The sequence below is a fragment of the Puma concolor genome, chromosome E2 (genome assembly GCF_028749965.1).
Source record: "Puma concolor isolate L17-30 chromosome E2, mPumCon1.1.hap2, whole genome shotgun sequence".
Classification (NCBI taxonomy): Eukaryota; Metazoa; Chordata; class Mammalia; order Carnivora; family Felidae; genus Puma; species Puma concolor.
The window spans coordinates 62,756,180-62,776,483 of NC_141681.1; the positions used below are offsets into that span (position 1 = coordinate 62,756,180).

The 20,304-nt window shown below is 51.9% G+C and overlaps 1 protein-coding gene and 1 pseudogene across 2 annotated transcripts; one reads left to right on the plus strand and one right to left on the minus strand.

Annotated features, from left to right (window-relative positions):
• The first annotated feature begins 2,865 nt into the window (after positions 1 to 2,865).
• On the plus strand, positions 2,866 to 12,977 carry LOC147573930 (uncharacterized; annotated as a pseudogene). The gene is made up of 4 exons (XR_015244462.1): positions 2,866 to 4,381; positions 5,876 to 6,005; positions 6,334 to 6,498; positions 6,993 to 12,977. The product of XR_015244462.1 is annotated as an uncharacterized LOC147573930 (transcript).
• SLC27A5 (solute carrier family 27 member 5) lies at positions 12,966 to 20,011 on the minus strand. Its single transcript, XM_025914228.2, has 10 exons — positions 19,279 to 20,011; positions 18,775 to 18,984; positions 18,253 to 18,411; positions 16,270 to 16,394; positions 15,275 to 15,469; positions 15,105 to 15,195; positions 14,181 to 14,379; positions 13,845 to 13,942; positions 13,517 to 13,647; positions 12,966 to 13,435 (listed from the first exon to the last, which is right to left on the minus strand). The coding sequence occupies exons 1-10, from the start codon at positions 19,955 to 19,957 to the stop codon at positions 13,259 to 13,261; spliced, it is 2,064 nt and encodes a 687-aa protein (XP_025770013.1). The 5' UTR covers positions 19,958 to 20,011; the 3' UTR covers positions 12,966 to 13,258.
• Positions 20,012 to 20,304: the final 293 nt, after the last annotated feature.

Below are 20,304 nucleotides of genomic sequence, written 5' to 3' on the forward strand. Positions count from 1 at the left end.
AGATCATGACCTGAGCCAAAATTAACAGTCAGACACTTACTGGGCTGAGCCACCCAGGTGGCCCATTATTATTCTATTATACATATCCTATTACTTAGACACTTTGGTTCAATTGTGTCTATGTGTGCTGTCTTGATGGGGGCAAGTTACCCGATTAGGGCTTGTTGTGTCTTTTTATACACTGGACACTCCAGATTGTCTTCCCACTCTCCTTTTCTCTCCTGATTCCAGCCCCGTGCTGTGCCCACCTTCTGAGGCTCATATCTCACCCTTTCCCCTCACTCCCTGGTCTCTTTATCTCAGGTCTTCCAACACCAGTCTCCCCTTAGTGTGTCCTGACTTGGTCAAGCATCTTTGAAATGTCTTATTAACATGCTATTGGATGACAGCCACTTGTGCATTCCAAGGGGTTAGGGTCCAGGTATAACTAGCACGAAGACCTACCACCCAACATGGTGCTCCCCTGTGACCAGAGGTTAAGGCTGTACCAAATCCCCCAAACATATAAGTGAGCAAGAGAATTACCATATCACTTTGTAGTCGCACCTGTTGAGGGGCCCCAAGTCTGGGCTGTCCAGGCCTGCAGTGAACCTAATTCCTGGCCACTTGACAGTGACCCCATGGACTCTATACTGGGTATGTCCAATATGCACTCAGTGAACTGGAATTTCCTGTTTTTAAGTTGTTATCATGGAGCAGAGAAAGAGGAGGTATCATATGAACAGAGAGATAACCCTTGTTATACTTCCATACACTACAGGAATAAAGACTGTGGAGCCATTTCCATTTGGGAAAGACAGTGCTCCCATTCCAGGTCCCACTAGCCTTCTTCTTTCACCTAAGTGAGAGAGGTCATAGTCAACAGGGGCCAGGGCTCCAAGGAAATACACTGAGAAATGCCAGGGAAGGCAGTTGGGGTCAAGAAAAAGAAGAAAGAAAGAAAGAAGAAAGCAAGAAAGCAAGAAAGCAAGAAAGCAAGAAAGCAAGAAAGAAGGAAGGAAGGAAGGAAGGAAGGAAGGAAGGAAGGAAGGAAAAGAAGAAAGAAAGAAGGGAAGAAAACTATAGGAGTGGAGATATACTCCTGAGGCCCAGTCCCACTAAAGACCGAGTATTCATTGGAAGATTTAGTATGCTCCTCTCCCCTGTCACCCATACACCACATCAGTGGAGTTCCAGTGTAACAACAGTGCACTATAACTAAAACAGATGCAAGACACAGACTCTCTCCAAAGAATACTTACCAGAGCACAAAGTCTAGAGAAGAGACAACAACTAGGGCACTAGAGGAATCTGAAGCCTCCAGCACCCCCTGCTACAGCAAACATTAAACACAGCCCTCCTCCTATCCATATTACCATAAATCCTCATACAAACCTCCTGTCGCCTTAGTTCCTCTTAACAAACGTGTCTGGTGTTCAACAACAAATGACAAGGCAGGTCAAAAGGCAAGAAAAAAGGCAGCCCGAAGACACACAAAGCAGTCATCAGAATGACACTCAGATGTGAACAGATGTTGGAATTATCAGACGGGCGTAAAATAGCAATGATTAAGATGTTAAGGGCTCTAGATGAAAAAATTGACAAAATACAGGAATAGACGGATACTGTGAGCAAAGAGATGGAAACTCTTAAGAAAAGATCAAAAGTTAGGGCTAGAGATAAAAAACACTGTAATAGAAACAAAGAGTGCCTTCAATGAGCTCATCAGTAGGCTCAACCCAGCCAAGGAAAGAATCAGGCTCTACACAATTCAGCCCAAGGCGAGTGTTTGCTACTATCTGTTTTGCTTTTACTGATAGGGGAACAGGAGCTCACAGATGTCCAACCAAGTGGTTAGGGTCCAAGCACCTGCCACAGACAACACCCCCCATAACCCCCCATCTCCCGTGCCATCTTGTTCAGGGTAGAATGGGAGCCAGGTATATGTATTGGAGCTATTTTGTGTACAGAGGAAGATTTGTTGCTGCTATTCATTTCCAATTCATTAAATTATGAATTTATCAAACAATGAGCATTTCTCTCAATATTAGGCATCAAGATCCCTGTAGTCTAACTAATTCCACATTACAGGGATGATTTTATATTATTTTATCTTATTTTTTCAAGATTTTATTTGTCAGTAACCTCTACACCCAACATGGGGCTCAAATTCACAACCCTGAGATCCAAAGTTGCAAGCTCTAGTGACTGAGTCGGCCAGGTGCCCCCATAGGGATACTTTTTAAATAAGAAATTAAATGTCTCCAAACATTCAAAGAGTGCTTGAAATGTTAATGCCTCTAAGCTTTGGATAAAATCACAAATTTAATACTTACATTTTCTTAAATTCTTTCAAAGTGAGCAACATTTACACACAAATATTCCAAAATTGTTGTGGTCTCTTGCATTGTGATTATCTGGAGAGCACATTTCTTTATCTCATGTGAATTTACATCAATTCTCACCTAAATACTTAGACACAAGTATGAAATGAAAGCACATAAACAGGTTTTGGTGGTTAAGAATCGGCCTTTGGTTTAGCTGCACCTTTACATCGGCTGCTGCCTTTCTTTTCGTGGGAGTAATCAGATATGAACTGTGTGACCTCACTTGTATAATGTGGCTCATTAATATTGCTAGATGTGTCCTATTTAAATCTATATGACCGTGCTCTCTTGCATTACGACGATTTACAAATAGTGTTAATTCTAAGGACAGGTGTTGCTGACATAGATGCATATATAAGGACGGAGGAAGGGAGGAAGGGAGGAAGGAAGGCGGCAAGAATGAACGAACTCTACAGATTAATTCCGTATTTCCTTATAACAGCTCTACGATGGGTAACGTCATTGTACCATTTCATGTGCGAAGATGAAGGATCCTGACAACAAAACCTAAAACAAACCCTCAACTAGAGCAACAAAGAGGAAAGCTCTCGTTCTCCAGCAGTCGTGGGCGTGTACTCAGACTGCCCTTCCTTTTGTTTTCACGTGTGGCAGAAACTCAGGTTGGTCCCCAGGAGACAGGACCAAGGCATCAATATCCTGATGTGCCAGCCACACCTAGACGACCCAAAGACAGGCAAGTCTGGGAAAGTACATTTTGTGCGGTCCAGTTTAGCAGGGAAAACAGATGGCTTAGCAAAGTGTCAGAAAACAATTCAGACTCCAGAAAAATTTAGCCTAGGGGCTTGCAATCCTGATGTTAACCCCTTTACGAAACACGGAGAGGTCAATCCAGGGCACAGGCCTCCAGAGGTAGAGCCAGGCCCTGTGCCAAAGCACCGTCCCTCCTAACTCGCCCCTCTCATCAGGCTATGTCCTTTTATTTATTTATTTATTCATTAAAATTTTTTTTAATGTTTATTTTTGAGAGGGATATATATTTTTTGAGAATATACATGTTTATATATTTTGAGAGGGAGAGAACGAGCAGGGGAGGGCAGAGAGAGAGGGAGATTCAGAATCTGAAGCCGACTCCAGGGTCTGAGCTGTCAGCAAGGAGCCGGACGACGGACCAAACTCACAAACCCCGGTATCATGACTTGAGCCGAAGTCGGCTGCTCAACCAACTGTGCCACCCAGGGGCCCCTATCAGGCTTTGTCTTTTTTTTTCCCCCCCTTCACGCTTTGTCTTTAAAGCCCGGTGCCGGGGTCGCCTCCTGGGACCTCAGCAATTTCCGCTTCTGCGCGTCCCGCGTTAAGTCTAGTCCGCCGCGTGGGCGAGTGTCTAGAGCCCAGGACCCCGAGCGCAGGACGCCGAGCCGGGCGATCGCACACTTCACTCCCCGGGATCCACGGAAGCTGGGGAGCGCCTGCGGGACTCCATTTCCCAGCGCGCCGCGCGGGGATGCCTAGACGTTGCCGCGGATATCAAGCAGGGCTCCGCCCACGCGGGACGGGAACTGCGCTTCCCAGAAGCCGCCGCGCGTGCGTCCGCAGCGTGCACTGGGCCTATGAGGACTTTCGGGGGCTGGACTTCCGGCGTCCCGGACTGTCACTTTGCTACCGGGCGTTGGGCCACACCGGTATTGGTGAACTGGAGCGCCGCGAGCCCCCAGGCCGGTTTCTTAGAAGGTTTGGAGACCCGAGGCGAGGGCTGGGAGGAAGACCCGAGCGGTGGACCGTCTCGCGCACGCCCTGATTGCGGGCGACGGTCGCGCCCCGAGCCCAGGCTTCCCCGTGAGGAGCCTGGGCCGCTCCGCGGGGCTGTGGGGCGGCGCCCCGAGTCACGTGCTGTCCGACCCCGGGACGGCGGGGGAGGCGGCGCCCTGAGCGACCCTGCCTTAGACGGCCCGGGAGGCTGAGACCAGGAGCCGGCGAGTCCGTTTTGTCCGTCTCTTTCTGCGAGTCCCCAAGTACAGGTTCTGATGGCGACCGCGGCGCTGACAGACCGGGCCCAGGTGAGTAGAGGAAGCGTAAGGCTCCCATCCGCCCGGATCCCTCCTCGAAGGACCCGATCCTCGACGCAGGGAGAGACTTTACCTGCACGTTGTGTCTCCCCTCTCGGTTCGTCCTAGGCCCCGGCGTTCAGGCCAGTGGAGCGTGCACGTGTGCGATCCCCGCTTCTGGCAGCCAAGGGAGTGAGGTGTAGAAGGAAGCTCCAAGCAGAGGGTCCCGCACGTGCAAAAGCTGGGAGGGGAGACTGAGCCTAGGTGGTTCCGGAGCTGAGCTTCCTGACGTGGGCACGGGAGAGAAATGGCAGGCTTGAGTTGCATCGGGGGCCATGGGATGATTCTAACAGAGCCCGGATATGCTTTAAGTTAGAGACTTTAAAGTAACCCACCGTTTGCTTGGCGGAGAAATGACGCAGAGCGGGTGGCTGTGTGCAGGGAGCAGGCAGCACCACAGTCCAGGTGGCCGAAGACGGCACCCGCTGCACACGGGGGGCCAGTGGAGATGGGAAAGTGGCTGGATTCTGGAACGATCTGATGTCTCAGGTGCGGCGTGTGAGCGAGTGCCCGGAGTGGAGCACAGTCCCAAGTGTTTAAGCCCGAGCACCCAGAAGAATGGAGTTGCTGTAGACAGAAACAGGAATTTGAAGGGAAAACAGGTTTCAGAGTAAAATCAGGGAGTCTGTGATGTCCCAGAGTGGAGGTATCATGTGGACCTGGAATTGTAGGTGTCCAAGGACAGAGTCCTGGTATTCGGAACCAAGGCAGGGCCTGGGAATCACACTTAGGAGGAGGGAATAGCGTAGATTCAGCCAGGGATGGGTAGTGCTCCGGGGAGATGCAAAGAGGCTGGTGGTCCCTGGGGCTCTCAGGGGAGGTCTGGCAAGTGGCTGAAGGGAGGGTTTTGGCCAAGGAAATGGGGGGCGAGGAGCACATGGCTATGGAGGGAGAGGGGAACTGGCTTCCTGTGTGGCGACCAGACTCTTGGGGCCAGTCCTATAGTGACTGGAGGGGATTAGCCGGTCCTTCAGGCTGAAGGAGCAGCCTTGGAATGTCAGGCAGGTCAGCAGAGGCGGGCATCCTTACGGGGATGGGCATGTCTTGTGGGTCCACAGTTAGGACTTGTACAATTGCTAATTACAAGAACACGTAAGGGCGTGGCACGTCTGGAGAGGGTCAACTTGTGCAAGGACTGGAGCACGAGTGGACACCTGGGCCTGCCTTTGGAGTGGCAGCCATCTGAAGGCCATGGGCTTGCTCTGGCTGCCTTGTATAGAGTGGCTAGTAGGGAGTCTGAGAAGACCTGTATGCCCTAGACAGGTAGGGTGGAGGGGAGGGGAGGGAAGTTTCGTCTGCAGAGTTGCAGAGCCCTGGGGTGGGGCGGGGGGGAAGGTAAGCATCTGAGGGACACTAGTTGGGGTAGCCATTGGGACAGGGAGGCGGGTCCTGGGTCCCACAGCCAGAGCTTAGATTGTGTCTGCCTTCCCCTGCCCACTCTTGTAGGGCCTGATGGCCTTTGAGGATGTGGCCGTGTACTTCTCCCAGGAGGAGTGGGAGCTCCTGGACGTAGCCCACGTGACGTTAGAGAACTGCCACGTGATGTTAGAGAACTTCGCGCTTGTGTCCTCGCTGGGTAAGGCCCTGGGTTTTCCGTGGGAAGCTCAGTCATTGCCAGCACTAACCCCTTCTCTCCTGTTGGCCTGTGAGCAGCTTCACACCATTTGGCTGAGTGTCCCTGTGCCACTGTGGTGCCTGTGTCTAGGCTCGGCCCCTTTCATCTGGTGCTTCCAACATGGTTCTCCTCACAGGGACCGTTGAACTTTTCCTGTGAGTCCTGCCCTGCAGTGAGGCATCAGATGACACCATCTATGTCCCACAAAGCCCCTCACCCCTGCCATCTCTTGGGCAGTAGGTTGTCCTGAGCTGGGCCTGGCCCCTCACTTGCTTGTGTTTTCTCACAGGACTCTCTGCCTCACGACCCCGGGTGGTCCTGCAGCTTGAGCGTGGCGAGGAGCCCTGGGTTCTCAGTGGGACAGTTGTGACACCAGCCAGGAATGCTCAGAGAAAGCCCAGCCCTGGTGAGTGGGGGCTCAGAGGGTGTGAGCTTGGGGCTAACCAATGGCCAGGCTTCTGTCCCCCGTTTCCCTGCTTTCCTGGACACTTTCATCTCCTGCTTCCGGCCTGACTCCCTCCTGTTTTCTACCATCAGCCTCTCCTGGCGGCTCTGGCCTTGGCTTGCCATTCAAGGGGGAGCTCCCAGGGTACCCCATTCCAGGCACTGGGGCACAGCCTCTATCTAGCAGGTCTCTCCTGCTCCTGCCCTCATAGAGTTCACCATGCTAGGGAAGAGGCAGTGGGGAAATAGGGTTTGTGAGTAAAGCCTATAGGAGTAGGTAGCCTCAAGCAAAAGCAGGCTTGAGGAGTGCCCTGAGATGGAAGTGAACTACATACAGGAAAGGTGTCTGGCCATGGCTTTTCTCCCTGGCTTGCATACCTCATCCTTAGAATCCCCCTTGCTTGCCCACTAGGCCTTCCCTGATCACCTCCTCTTGGCCAGGATGACTCAGTATATATCTTTTCTATGCCTTCATCTGCATATGACAGGTTGTTCTTGAAGAAGCAGCATTGCCAGTGACATTCTAGAATGGCTCCCCTCCAGCACCTACCTTCACAGGCACCTGTGAACGTGGGAAAAGCTCAGTGGGTTGGCAGGGCACCTCCCTCTCTCAGGAGAAAAAGACCACAGGGGTGTCTGTATTTTTGGGGATAGACTTCTCCTAATCCAGAGCTCTGGTGAGGCTACTGTTAACCTGTAGCTGACCTCATCACTTAGGACTCCACAGTATGGCCAACCCAGGTATTTGGCCATCATAGAAGCCCTCTCGCCAGGCCAGCACCCGAGGGCATCTGATAGGTAGAAGCCATACTCATAGGAGGCCAGTAGCAGAGTCCTCCCATGCATCCCAGACCTCGAAGTTAATTGTGCTAGGTAGGGAGGAAAAGCAGGGGTGGATTGTGAGAAGCCTCATGGGCTCCCTACTAGCCAAGAGCCCCCAACCTGGGATCAGCTGGGCAAGGCCCTCCACACAGGCCCCAGCTTCCTCTCCGGGGAGAAGCCCTTCGAATGCAGGGCGTGCACTAAAGTGTTTCTGAAGAGCTCCGACCTGCTCAAGCACCTGCGCACCCACACTGGAGAGCGGCCATACGAATGCTCTCAGTGTGGCAAGGCCTTCAGCCAGACATCACACCTGACGCAGCACCAGCGCATCCACAGCGGTGAGACACCCTATGCGTGCCCGGCCTGTGGCAAGGCCTTCAGGCATAGCTCCTCGCTGGTGCGGCACCAGCGCATACACACCGCTGAGAAGTCCTTCCGCTGCAGCGAGTGCGGCAAGGCCTTCAGCCACGGCTCCAACCTCAGCCAGCACCGCAAGATCCACGCGGGCGGGCGGCCCTACGCATGTGCTCAGTGTGGCCGCCGTTTCTGCCGCAACTCGTACCTGATCCAGCACGAGCGCACGCACACGGGTGAGAAGCCTTACACCTGTGCCCTTTGTGGTGCCGCCTTCAGCCAGGGTTCCTCCCTCTTCAAGCACCAGCGCGTGCACACGGGTGAGAAGCCCTTCGCCTGCACACAGTGTGGCCGCGCCTTCAGCCACAGCTCTAACCTCACGCAGCACCAGCTGCTGCACACTGGGGAGCGGCCCTTCCGCTGCGGGGACTGTGGCAAGGCTTTCGCCAAGGGCGCAGTGTTGCTCAGCCACCGACGCATCCACACGGGTGAGAAGCCCTTTGTGTGCGCACACTGTGGCCGTGCCTTCCGCGAGCGCCCGGCCCTGTTCCACCACCAGAGGATTCACACGGGAGAGAAGCCCGTGCGGCGACCTCGGCGTGGGGCGGGCCTGTGCCCCCAGGCCAGGCCTTCTTCAGGAGCACCGTCAGAGGGCACGCTGGGCAGAGTAGCTGGGCCCAATCCCACCTCAGGCCCACCGGCAGTTTCGAAGCCTGCTGACGCCTGAGCTCACAGCTGCAGCCTCCCCCAGGCTGTGGGAAAATGCCCTTGTGCCCTGCACATTCTGGAGAAGCCCTGTGCGTGCCCTGTGGTGCCGTCTGCACATGGTGACAATATTTGCCATTTCAGCACCAGCTCACTCCAACTCTAAGAGATCTGACTACAGAAAGATCAGGGGCATGGACGTCGAGGCTGGGACTTTGGTGGGCAGAGACTGGGCAATCAGAGTGCCGCTTCATGCCTGTTATGACTGTGAGCACTCAGGTGAGGAGGGGAATGCTGGAATGTTGGGGAGGCAGTCCTAGAAATTTCTGACACCCGCGCACATACTGGCCAACAGGCTGGCCCTCAGGATATTCTCTCAAGACCTCCGTTCATCAGAGGCTTCTGGGAGCAGGCCCAGTGGATAGGAAGTCAGGTTGGGGTCTGGTGTTGGCCTTGGGCTCTGAGCCTCAGTTTCCACCTCTGGGGAAAAGAAAGGAAGAGAGAGGGAAAGAGATTCAGGCTACAGAGGGTGTTTGCAGCACCGTGACAAGCAGGATCTCGATAAGGGCCAACATGTGCCAACTGCCAGCCCTGTGAGATGGCTACTATGGCTGGTAGCCCCACTTCTCAGTTGAGGAAACTGAGGCAGAGAGTGGGAGTGTGCTGCTGCACAGAGCAGAGCCCAGGACTTAAATCCAGGTCACAGGCCCAGCTCATCTCTCTGCCCCCATGCTCTGGCACTCGTGCTCTAGTCTGCCAGTGTGAAGGCTGGGCGATGCCAGGCCTGGCTTCCTGCACATGGCAGTCCCACAGGACGTGGAGGAAGTAGAGGCGGAGGTCCCTGGGGTGGGAGGAGGGAGACAAACATCAATGTGTTCATTCAGGTTTCACCCAAGCCTCAGCCCTGGCCATGCCCTGTTGTTACCAAAGTCACCATTACAGGGGTGTTTATATCCCCACTGCCCTGGTGAGAGGTGACCACGATAACAGGTTGGAGGAGACCAGATGGGACTATTGTTTCTGCAGGGTCAGTGGGCAGGTGCCCACCTGTTCTCTTCCCTCAGTTGGAAAGAGGATTTGCTGTTACCTAAGGCCACGTGTGTGTGATGCCCTCCCATCATGGGACACCTCCACGTGGCTGGGACACGTGGTGGACTGACGCCCAGGTTTCTCCCTGTGGCCCTCAGCAGAGCAGGCCCTGTCTTGACCTCAGGCCTCACCCCTAGGGATGTTAGTGGTCTCTTTTCTTGGGAACAAAAAAGAAAAGACCAAAAATTATAAGTTGGAGTGGATGTACATTGTGTAAATCCCTGCACAGCACTGTGGAAATCCACAACCTCAGTCTCTCCTCCAAGCCTCTAGTCATGGTTCAGAAGGGTTTAACAATATCATCTTTTTTTTTTTTTTTAAGTTTATTTATTTAGGTGATCTCTACACCCAACATGGGGCTTTAAGTCACCACCCCAAGATCACGAGCCAGCCAGGTGCACCTAACAACACAATTTAAGTATGATCATCACAGAACTTTGAAGCCTTGGCTTCAATTCATGTCCTTTTGAGAGTCCAAAGGGTAGAGATGAAATTTGCCTATTTCCCAGTGAGGTGTTAGGACGTATCTTCTTGGCAACCAGAGGTGTGTGTGGGGGGGAGTGTTCTAGGAGACTTGGGCAAGGTGGACATCGTGAGGCTACCCCAAGTCTCAGCTCTACCAGGAGAGGAGTCTATGGATCCAGGCTTGGGAATCTGAGGCAAGGTGGTTCTGTAGTCCCATCACCTGCAAGGTCTGGCAGCCATCTGCCACACAGAGTGAGCACAGACATGACATTTCCCTCACTCCCCACCTGCCAACAGTTTCAGACCCATCTTCCACTTCTGGAGCCTCACAAGTCCTACAAGGAGGGGAGATAGGGTGGCAGGGAGAGCTGTCTTGCAGCATCTGGCTCTCCGAGATCCTTGGAGGGCAAGTCCACTGAAGGAAGCCTCCTGGTACCCTGTAGGCTTCTGAGGAACTGCCCACCTCTGCTGTACTCATCCTCTCTTTTCTAGTGCACACTCTGGTCTTATCCCCTCCACACCTTCCCCCAGATTCACCACCATGAGGGAGCCTTGATTAGGTCACAGACTCAGTCTGCACAGCTGTGAAATGCAGACACATCCCCCACTCTAACTGATAGAGAGCTTTCTGGGGAAAGGAGCAAAGGCATGTGTCAAACACCTAGTGGGTATTCAGCAAGTCATATACAATCTTTTCTGCATCTTTTTTTTTTTTGAGATTAAAAAAAAAAAAAGGTTTACTTTTGAAGAGAGGGAGACAGGATTGGAAGCTGGCTCTGTGCTGACAGCAGTGAACACGATGCAGGGCTTGAAGTCACAAACCATGAGTTCATGACCTGAGCCGAAGTCAAACGCTCAACCACCTGAGCAATGTAGGTAGCCCCAAGCTTTTCTGCATCTTGAACTGAAGTTCCTGGAGCTGTTTCCAACCTAATCCCTCCTGATCCCTTGAGCTCAGCCTGTTCCCTGCCCATCTCCCCACTAGTCTCCTTCCCACCTGTGTGGTTGGCTCCTGCTATCACTCATTTACTCCACCCTCCTCAAATCCACGCCTCCCAATGCCCAGGTCTGGTCAGTGGCTCCCATCTGGATCCTATGGAAACAACTATGATCACCTGCCTTCCCCCATGTCTTGGCCCTTACATTGCCCTCTTCCAAACTAATGTGTTCATGTTGGGCCCTATGCTGCCAGGCTTACCCCTCTGCTCTTAACCTAGAGCTGGCTGTGGCTTCCCTGGCTTTCTGGTGCAAGATGGATAGAACAAACACATCTTACTTGGTTCAGAAACCCAATGAATCCACAGGGAGGAGAGTCTTCAGAACACAAACCTACAAATAGGAGGATGGAGTAAGAGGTGTCAGGAAATGGCATTCTGAAGCTAGAATCAGATGGGCATGGGTGAGCTTTCACTGATTTAGTGAAAGCCACATACAAAGTTGGCACTGGGGGAAGTGGAGGGTGGTCCCTTCAGGCTTATGCTGCAGAACTCCAGAGGACTTGAAGACAGCAGCTCAAGGCCTGAGCCCACTTGGACTATATACATCATAGAGTTCTTCATGACCACTAGACTATACCTAACAGCTCCCACAATGACCCGGGTGTCACTTGCAGTATCTGACCTCTCATGGCCTGTGTCATCTCAGTCTTGACACGCACATGTGCCCCAGCCTACAACACCCATAATGGTCAGGTGTGATTCCTGCCATGGAGAGGGCACAGACCACTTCACTGAGGATTAATATGTGCTATTCCCCTTTCCCAGGTCTACAGGTCTTAACATCACTGGGCAGCACCTAAAGCCCCTGACACGGGTGGAATGTACTAACCAGAGGTTCAGTGCCCTCAAATTCCTATCTGCATTTATCCTAATTCCAAAGAAGCCCTTCCAGTTCTTCAGACAGTGAGGACTACACTTCCCCTAGGCTTTGCCACTCATGACAACATCTTTCCCTTGGCCTACAGTTCATAGTTCCCATAATGATCAAGTAACATTTAAAGCCCCCAACACAGCATGCACTACTCTTTTCTGAAACTAGCAAAAGCGTGTACCTGCCTACAGTGCCCAGAGAGCTCTTCTGGCCCCTAAGACACTGGATTTCGTTTACCAGAGGGCTCTGGACCTGTTCCACATCCTTTTTGCAGGTGCATTCTTCCATGGATGCTCTTTTTCCAGTTATTTGCCCACATTTCTTGGCTTAGCCTGATGTCCTTGTCATACTGCCATGATAGCACATCTTACATCCTACAGACCATATATTTATCTGTTTTGCCTGAGGCTAGCCTCATCTCTCAACCCTGGAATGGCTTCAAGGCTGCTGAATCCTATCACACTTCTGGCCTTGCCCAGACAGGGCCATTCCTTGAGGCTTGTCAAGATCCTTGGTAGGGAAGCAGGGGGAACCCTGAAGTAAGGTCTCTGGAGGACAGTAGGCCCTGAATTCCTCGCTTGTATCTCCATCCACTGTTGGGGAGGAAGAATTTCCTCTGCCCTTCAAGGTCTCTCTGGCTTGTCTAAGAATCAAATTGGCAAGAGATATGTTAACAGGAGAAAATCTAATTTGGTATATATACAGTGTGCACACAGCCATAAAATTCCAAAGACAGGCAAAAGGAGGCATATATCATACTAAACAGAGAAAGGTGTAGGGGTCCATGACTGCAATAGGAAGAAATGCAATTTAAAGGAAATGAAAGGGACGCCTGGGTGGCTTAGTCGGTTGAGCGTCTGACTCTTGATTTTGGCTCAGGTCACAATTCCAGGGTTCTTGATCAAGTGCTGCATTGGGCTCTGCACTGAGAGTGGAGCCTGCTTGAGATTCTCCTGCCCCTCTCCCCTGCTCTCTCTCTCAAAAAAAATTTTAAAAGGAAGATGAAAAAGTAAATATTTGGGGGGTGGGCATTCAGAAACAGGACACAAGAATTCGATTAAAAAGGCCTTCCTTGGTTCCTCCCTGTCATAATGTAGTTATCTGTGGTGATAGCTCTCTTAGAGCAGATCCTCTATCAAATCCTTTTAGACAGTTGTGGGAGAGATAAAGAACTCCTGAATCTGCCGGGTTTTTATTGCTTTTATCATAAAATCATCTTTATGCCAAAATGGCCCATCTTAGGGCTGCCTGCCCTTAGCCCTACACACGCAGACATATGTGTACACATCCAAGTTTATTCTCACTCCACTACTGGGCCCACAGTTATCTTACTCTCTTCAACTGGGGTTATGGCCAGGCTGCGATTCTTGATAACCCTCAACAGATTTGTGGTGGAGAGGATCCTGCCAATATGAGTGGTAGTCTGCATTGGGCACTGCCACTTCAGATGTGGACAGGCCAGATGGTCAGAGTCTCCAGGTTCCATTGCACACGGCCTGGTACGTTTCCGGTGTCAGGGGCTGGAAGGTCTTAGCCTGGTTGTCCAACACGAACAAAGGGTCAGCAATGACGCCTACATTGAAGCCCTCACGCACCAACCGGGACTTCACCAGTTTGAACGTGCTTGTGATCTCCAGGGCATCCTGCAGGGACAGTAAGCATAATCCCTATTGTGAATCCCTGGCCAAGACCCCCCCCCCCCACTTCCACCACCCTGAGCTCACCTGGATACGGATGAAATGGGGTGCAGCATAGGCAGGGAGCCAAGTGCGGACATGTTGGTACATCCTCTGACCATCGAAGGTCTGGCCTGGGGCCAGCCGCACAGCAGCCATCCCCACCTTGCCCTCACAACCTGAGAAGCACAACAATCATTCTCCACTCACCCACCTCACAGTGCTCATGGCTGACCCTCTTCCTTGGCCCATCTCTTCTCATTGGCTGTGCCCCTGCAGCTCCCCCACCTTTAAAATCTGGATAACACCCACAGACAAAATCCAGATAAAATCTGGATAAAGCTCTTGGAGGTTTAATGAGTCGAATCCTCCACACCTGGTACAGAGACGCCGTAGACGTTCACCTCCTGCAGGAAGTCCACAAGGGATAAAACGCTCTCCACCTCCCGCGTAGATACGTTCTCACCTTTCCATCTGTGGGGTTGAAGCCAATGCTTGTGACCACAACCCTGGCAAACAGGATGTCCCGCCTCTTGCCCACCAAGCCCCTCCTCCAACGAGATCTGATTGCCGGCTCTGCCCAACTCTGGCCCCTTCAGGATCGGGAAGCCATACCCCTCTGGAATCCGGAAATCCCGCCTCTTCGGCCTGGCTCCCTCAAAGAATCGGGGAACCCAGGCCATCCGCCCTCCCAGTTCCCTGGGGACCCTACCGGAAGGTGTCCCCCAGGCGGTCCCGAAAGTAAAGGAAGCCTTCTTGGTCCATAGCCAGCACGTCTCCGGTGTTGAAGTAAACGTCGCCCCTGCGCCGCACATTCCGCACCAACTTCCGTTCCGACAGCTCTCGTGCCCCGCGGTAGCCCAGGAAAGGGTGGTGGCCCACTATCTGGGTTAACAGGAGCCCCGCCTCCCCTGGGGTAGAAGCAGGAATTAGGGCATTAACAATGGTAAAGAACCTCAGGAGCCCACTAGCCCCCCGCCAGGAGGTTTCCAACCCTGATGGACTCCATCATCGAGATCCTGCCAGAGAAGAGACAGAAAGAGACCTGGAGTTACAGAGGGAGGGAGAGACAGAAGGAGGCATTGGGATGCCTAGACAAAGGATAACAAGCAGGGCACCTGGCTGGCTCAGTCAGTAGAACATGTGATTCTTGATCTTGGTGGTTAGTTCCAGCCCCATGTTGGATACATGAAATGAGATAAGATGAGATGAAATATAAAATCTTAAAAAAGAAAAAGGATAACAAGGGGTGGAGGAAGGACAGAGACAAATGGTGCTGGGAAGAAAGAGATATAGCCAGGACTGTGTAAGACCCCCAAGAGAGAAGACCCTAGGAGAAGATATTGACAAGAGATTGATGCCTGGGAAGACATGACTTCCACTGAGAGCTCAAGAGAACAACTCAAATAGACACCCAGAGACCCAGCAGAAAAAGAGATTGAGGCAGGGTAGCTGGGCAGAACTGAGAGGTAGAGGGTCCCAGGCAGTAGTCAGACAGGCCAAGGACAGGTTCTGGGTGAGGCAGTAGACACCACCACAGAGCACTGAACTCAAGGCTTTGGGCAACTTGTTCCAGCCAAGAAGCAGATGATCCCCGTCCTTCCCACACCCAGGGAAGGCTTCCTGACCCTCGTACCTAGTCCCACAGGGATGCAGAATCCCTGACTGTCTCTGACAGGCTCCTCAGCCTCCGTGTCAAATTGTACAAGCTCAAAGGGGGACAGCATCTGAGTGGGGGATGGAGAAGGGTCAGCAGAGGTCCTGTGAGCTCAGCTTCAATCAGGGCCACTGTCCCACCCAACCCACTCGAAGCAAGCAGCTCATCTTGCCCAGGGCCCCACAGCGCCCTGGATAGTTGACGAAGCCAATGTTGCCTTCCGTGGAGCCATAGGTTTCCAAGATCCGAATGGGGCCAAAGCGCTGCTGAAAGGACTCCCACACATCTGCTCGGAGTCCATTGCCCATTGCCAAGCGGATTGTGTGTGTCCGGTCCTCTGGTCGCTGCAGGAACATCCCAAGAAGAATGAAGAGGAAGTGACCTCAAGTGTGCCCAGGAACCCTTACCTACAAAGGCTACCTTTCCATCTTTCCGTCTTTACCTGGGAGGTGATTGGAGGGTCTATACCTAGGGCATCTACCAAGGGTTCTTACTTGGAGTCTGTACTTGGAGGGTTACCTGCAGAGGTTACCTGGGGGGAAGTTACCTAGAAGCCTTACCTGGAGAGATACCTAGGGGTGACTGCAGGGCTAATCCAGGTCCTTACCTAGAGGAAATATCTGGGATTTTTATATAGGGGTAGTACCTGGAACTTTTACCTGGGGGAAGTTATCTGGAGGGGTTACTCAGGGGCCTTTCTTAGAGGTAAATTGGGGAGTGACTTGAAACTTCACCTTGGGGAAGGTGATACCTGGGGGCCTTATGTGGAGCATTTTACCTGGGATCCATACCTCACTGCTGTATAAGTTCACATCTGAGCCACCCCCTGTTCTAGGCTCTTTATATATGTTTTATTCTCACAAATATTCCCTTTGAATTATTTTCCCCATTTTCCAAATGAGGACACTGAGGCTGCTGAGAGAGGTGAAGTCACCTGCCCAAGGTAGCACGGCTGATCATCAAAGGAGCCATGATTGGAAACTTTGTGTGAGATTCATCATCTGTGGCTGTTACCTGGGGAGTTTTACCTAAGGGACCTTGCTTGACTCCTGTATGTGAATCTACCTGAAACCTTTACCTGGTATGACATCTGGGATTTCATACCCTAGGTGTTCACCATGGAGCCCTAATCTTAGCACCTCACCTGTGGAGTGTTACACAGGTACCGTAGGACCTCGCCTACATACAGGATCACAGTCACACCATGCTGCCGACAGTCATCCCAGAAGCAGGAAGCAGAGAACTTGGGCGCCAGGACACAGGTTGCTCCTGAGAGGGGAGAGAAGAAAGGGTTTCAGGTCATGCTTCCATGCCACTGTGATAAGCTGCTCTGATCATATGACTGTGACCCTCTGAAGCACAGGTTTTGGAGCTGATCTGTGTGTCCCTAGTGGAGTCAGGACTACCTGCATGAGACGAGCATAGATGGGCATGGGTTCGAATCCTATCTTCAGAATGTGTACCAAGCTCAATGCTTGGTACAAAGTGAGCACTGCTAAGTAAGGGCTATGGATATTAACCATTAATGATGATTAGAAATGTTTTATGAATGTCATAAAGGTCTTCAAGAACTGGTAAAACCAGGGGGAACGTTGATAGGGAGTTTTCCAAATAAAGCTCCCCAGTATATAAATCATAAGGTTGTACACCTGAAACTAGTGTAACATTGTGCCAACTATCAATCAATCAATCTCCCCTATTTATCTTAGCCTCCCTAAGGTAGGATAATAGTTATGGGCTGCCCTCAATGTGATGTATTAGGAAGTACAATGCACCCCACCAAGGTTCTTCCAACAATAATTGAACTGAATCTAATAATTGAACTGAATCTAATATCTCTAGAGGGAATTTCCAGGGGAGGGGCACCTAGGTGGCTCAGTTGGTTAACAGTCCAACTCTTCATTTTGAATCAGGTCATGATCCCCCATTTTGTGAGTTCAAGCCCCACGTCGGGCTCTGTGCTGGCTGTGTGGAGCCTGCTTGGGATTCTCTCTCCCTCTCTCTGCCCCTGCCCACTCCTGTTGTCTCTATAAATAAATAAATAAATAAATAAATAAATAAATAAATAAATAAAACTTTAAAATCTGCAGGGTAAAGAGGAGCAAAGAACAAACAAGTACTGTGAAGGGACTTTAACTGTAAAAAGACAATTAGACAATTGGAAGATTTGAACATGACCTGTGCATCAGATGATATTAAAGTTACTGTTAATTTTGTCAGGTGTGATATCACTATGGTGACAGGTTTTTTTTTTTTTTTTAAGCTTTATGTATTATTTTTGAGAGACAGAAAGAGATAGAGTGCGAGCAGGGGAGGGGCAGAGAGAGAGGAAGACACAGAATCTGAGGCAGACTCCAGGCTCTGAGCTGTCAGCACTGAGTCCAATACGGGGCTTGAACCCATGAACCATGAGATCATGACCTGAGCCAAAGTCAGATGCTTAACCAACTAAGCCACCCAGCCACCTCTATGGTGACAGTTTTTGTCATTATATGTTAGAGATACATACTGATATACTTATAAACAAAAAGATACAGTGGCTAAAATTTGTTCTAAAATAATCCAGAAATGAAGAGGGGAATTATATATGAAATAAAACTAGTAACATGTTAACAATTGTCAAGGGTGGATGAGGATATGTGGGATATCATCAAACTATTTTCTCTACTTTTGCTTACTGTGTATGTTTGAAAGCAAAACGCTGATGGTGGCCAAAGCTGGGTGGTTGGGTACATGAGGATCATGTAGAAATATCTAAAAATTTGTATGTGTTTCAAAATTTTTATAAAAAATTGAAAAGAAAATATTAGAGAGGTCCCAGTCTGAATTGCTAATCAGGTGTCCAGGCTGATAGCCCAGTGGAATTCTTGGTGAATACCTACCCTTCACTGACTATCCCAGCATTCATACCACCTCATTACCTTCGGACCACAGCAAAGCCATTAGGGACTGTCTAAGTGACCAAGTTTCTGTCCAAGTAGCCCTGGGGCCTGCTATTGTGTGTCCCTTGTCAAAGGTGAGAACCTTGGTGCTGGGTAACCTGTGGGGACTTGTCACCCTGAAAGCCCACTCTGATATTGAGTCTGGAGGTCCCATGGATTGGAGGGGTCTTCAGAAAAGGTCTTACCAAGCTCCAGGCAGCCAAGAATTCCAAGGACAAGCCCCATCACATGGTACAGAGGCAAGACTGTGTAGACCACATCATCAGCTGTGACCCCACCCAGGGACAGCATCTTGCACATCTGTAGCAGCCGTTCCTGTGTGACAATGGCCGGCTTTGGGAGTCCTGGCAAATGGAGTGGGAAGGGTGGGTGGTGAAAGGACAGTACAAGAGGGACCAGCATACAGGAGTGGGTCTCTGTGGTCAGGTCTGCAGTGAGAGGCTTGAGGCTCTTAGAAGGTGGTCTAGTATGGGGATTTGAGGGTGGGCTCAGGGAAGAAAAATTCCAAATTTAGTGGCTGTTTACTGGGCAGAAGCAGGATTCTGGTGCTGACCATTCAATTCACACTGGGGATCAGAGTTCAGGCCAGGTGTCACAATCAAAGGGCAGGATGGGTTTCAGAGGTCAAGTTTGAGGCACATATCAACTTGGGGTCAGAGCAGCATAAGGGTTCAGAGGTCAGGGCTAGAGTTGCTGGGCACCCTCACCAGTGGTCCCTGAGGTGTAGATAAACAGGGCAGGGCTTTTTGATGTGATCCGAGCACGTAGGTCAGCGGGCACAGGGTCGGTGGGTGCAACGTCAAGAGCAGTCCCCAGAGCCCCCACTCCTGGGGTTGGGGAGGAGTGGCTGAGGTAGAAGCATCGGATGTTCTCTGCCTGTAGCTTGGGAAGGACCTCTTCCAGATTCTCCTGGAGGTCTGCAGGGAAAAGAAATTGGGGAAAGGCCCATATCTGACATCAAGAGGGGAGACCCGAGACCCAAAGATAGGGGAGAAGAGTCTACTGCAAGCAATACAGAAAGCAGCCCCCAGAGAAGAACTTTTGCATTCTTATGTAAAGAGCCCCATAATTAGTATTTGTTGGAAAAAAGGATCAAAACAGACGTGGTGAAGAAAAAAGTCAGCCCCCACCAGGACCACTGAACAGCAGTTCTCCAAGTCTGTCCCCTGCTCCATCCCCCTCTGTCCTCTACTAGCCTCTGAGGTCCTCACCTGGGTCCACCACCAGCAACCGAGCCCCAGAGCTCAGTACGGAGTGTAGCAGGGGTGCCCCCCGGGCATGCGGATTAATCCAGGCGACGGGGCAGCCCAACTTGGCCAGCCCCAGCCACAAACCTAGGGCCGGAATGGCCTGGGAGGGCAGCACTAGGAGGGCGGCAGGCTCCCCAGCAAGCAAGCCTGTGAGGCTGCCCAGCTCGGCCTTCAGGGCCCACACTGCCTGGCATGCTCTCTCGTCCAGCTCCCTGAAGGTGACCGAGCGGCCCCCCGGACCCTTCCACACCAAGGGCGCCCGGTCCGGCTGTGCTTGTGCTCGCCGCTCAAAGGTATCCACAAAGGTGTTGGGCGGCCGGCGGCTCATGCGCGCCTTGATGTTTAGCCCCAGGTGGAGGATCCCGAAGATGTAGGCCAAGTCTGCAGGCAGCCAGCGCAGCCCTGGGGGTGGCCGTGCGGGCAACACAGCCAGCATGAGTGCCGCGGCCACCAGACTCAGCCAGTGGGGCATCCAGGGGTAGAGCCAGGGCCGCGCCAGCATGGCCAGGCCGAGCAGCACACAGAAGATAGAGTCCCCCAGGAGCCAGCGCAGTGCCAGGGCCACCGCAGCAGGCCATGCGGACTGTCCCAGGCCCAGCAGCAGCAACAGTAAAAAGGCCAGTCGCAGCCAGACGCCCATCGCACCTGCTCCCTTCTCAGAGAAGCTTCCACAGAATGGTAACTTCTGCCAGGGGCTGCCTGGCTTTGATCTCTGACCCTTCAGCCCCACCCCCTAGCGGTAGCCCAGGAGCTGTTGACTGCGATGCTCCCGCCCTCCGGACTCTACCCCCAGCCATTTTGGACCTGTTTGTTTCACTGTGCCTACCTCCTACCAGGTACATGGCAGGCACCGAGTAAATACTTGAATGAACAAATCCAGTGCCTGAATGCAAACCCAGTTCTGATGTCCCCATCCCCACCCATGGGCTGGGCCCTATGACACTGTGCTTCACCCCCCTGGCATGGATGGGGACTGTCTTCGGGGTT

Bases quoted from the DNA above. Each gene is read 5' to 3' on its own strand.
- SLC27A5 (XM_025914228.2), bottom strand. From the start codon at position 19,957: ATGGGCGTCTGGCTGCGACTGGCCTTTTTACTGTTGCTGCTGCTGGGC. The intron at 13,943-14,180 runs GTAGGGTCCCCA...TCAACCCCACAG, and splicing joins CGCCTGGGGGACACCTTCCG to ATGGAAAGGTGAGAACGTAT. The intron at 13,436-13,516 runs GTGAGCTCAGGG...CTGTCCCTGCAG, and splicing joins CCCATTTCATCCGTATCCAG to GATGCCCTGGAGATCACAAG.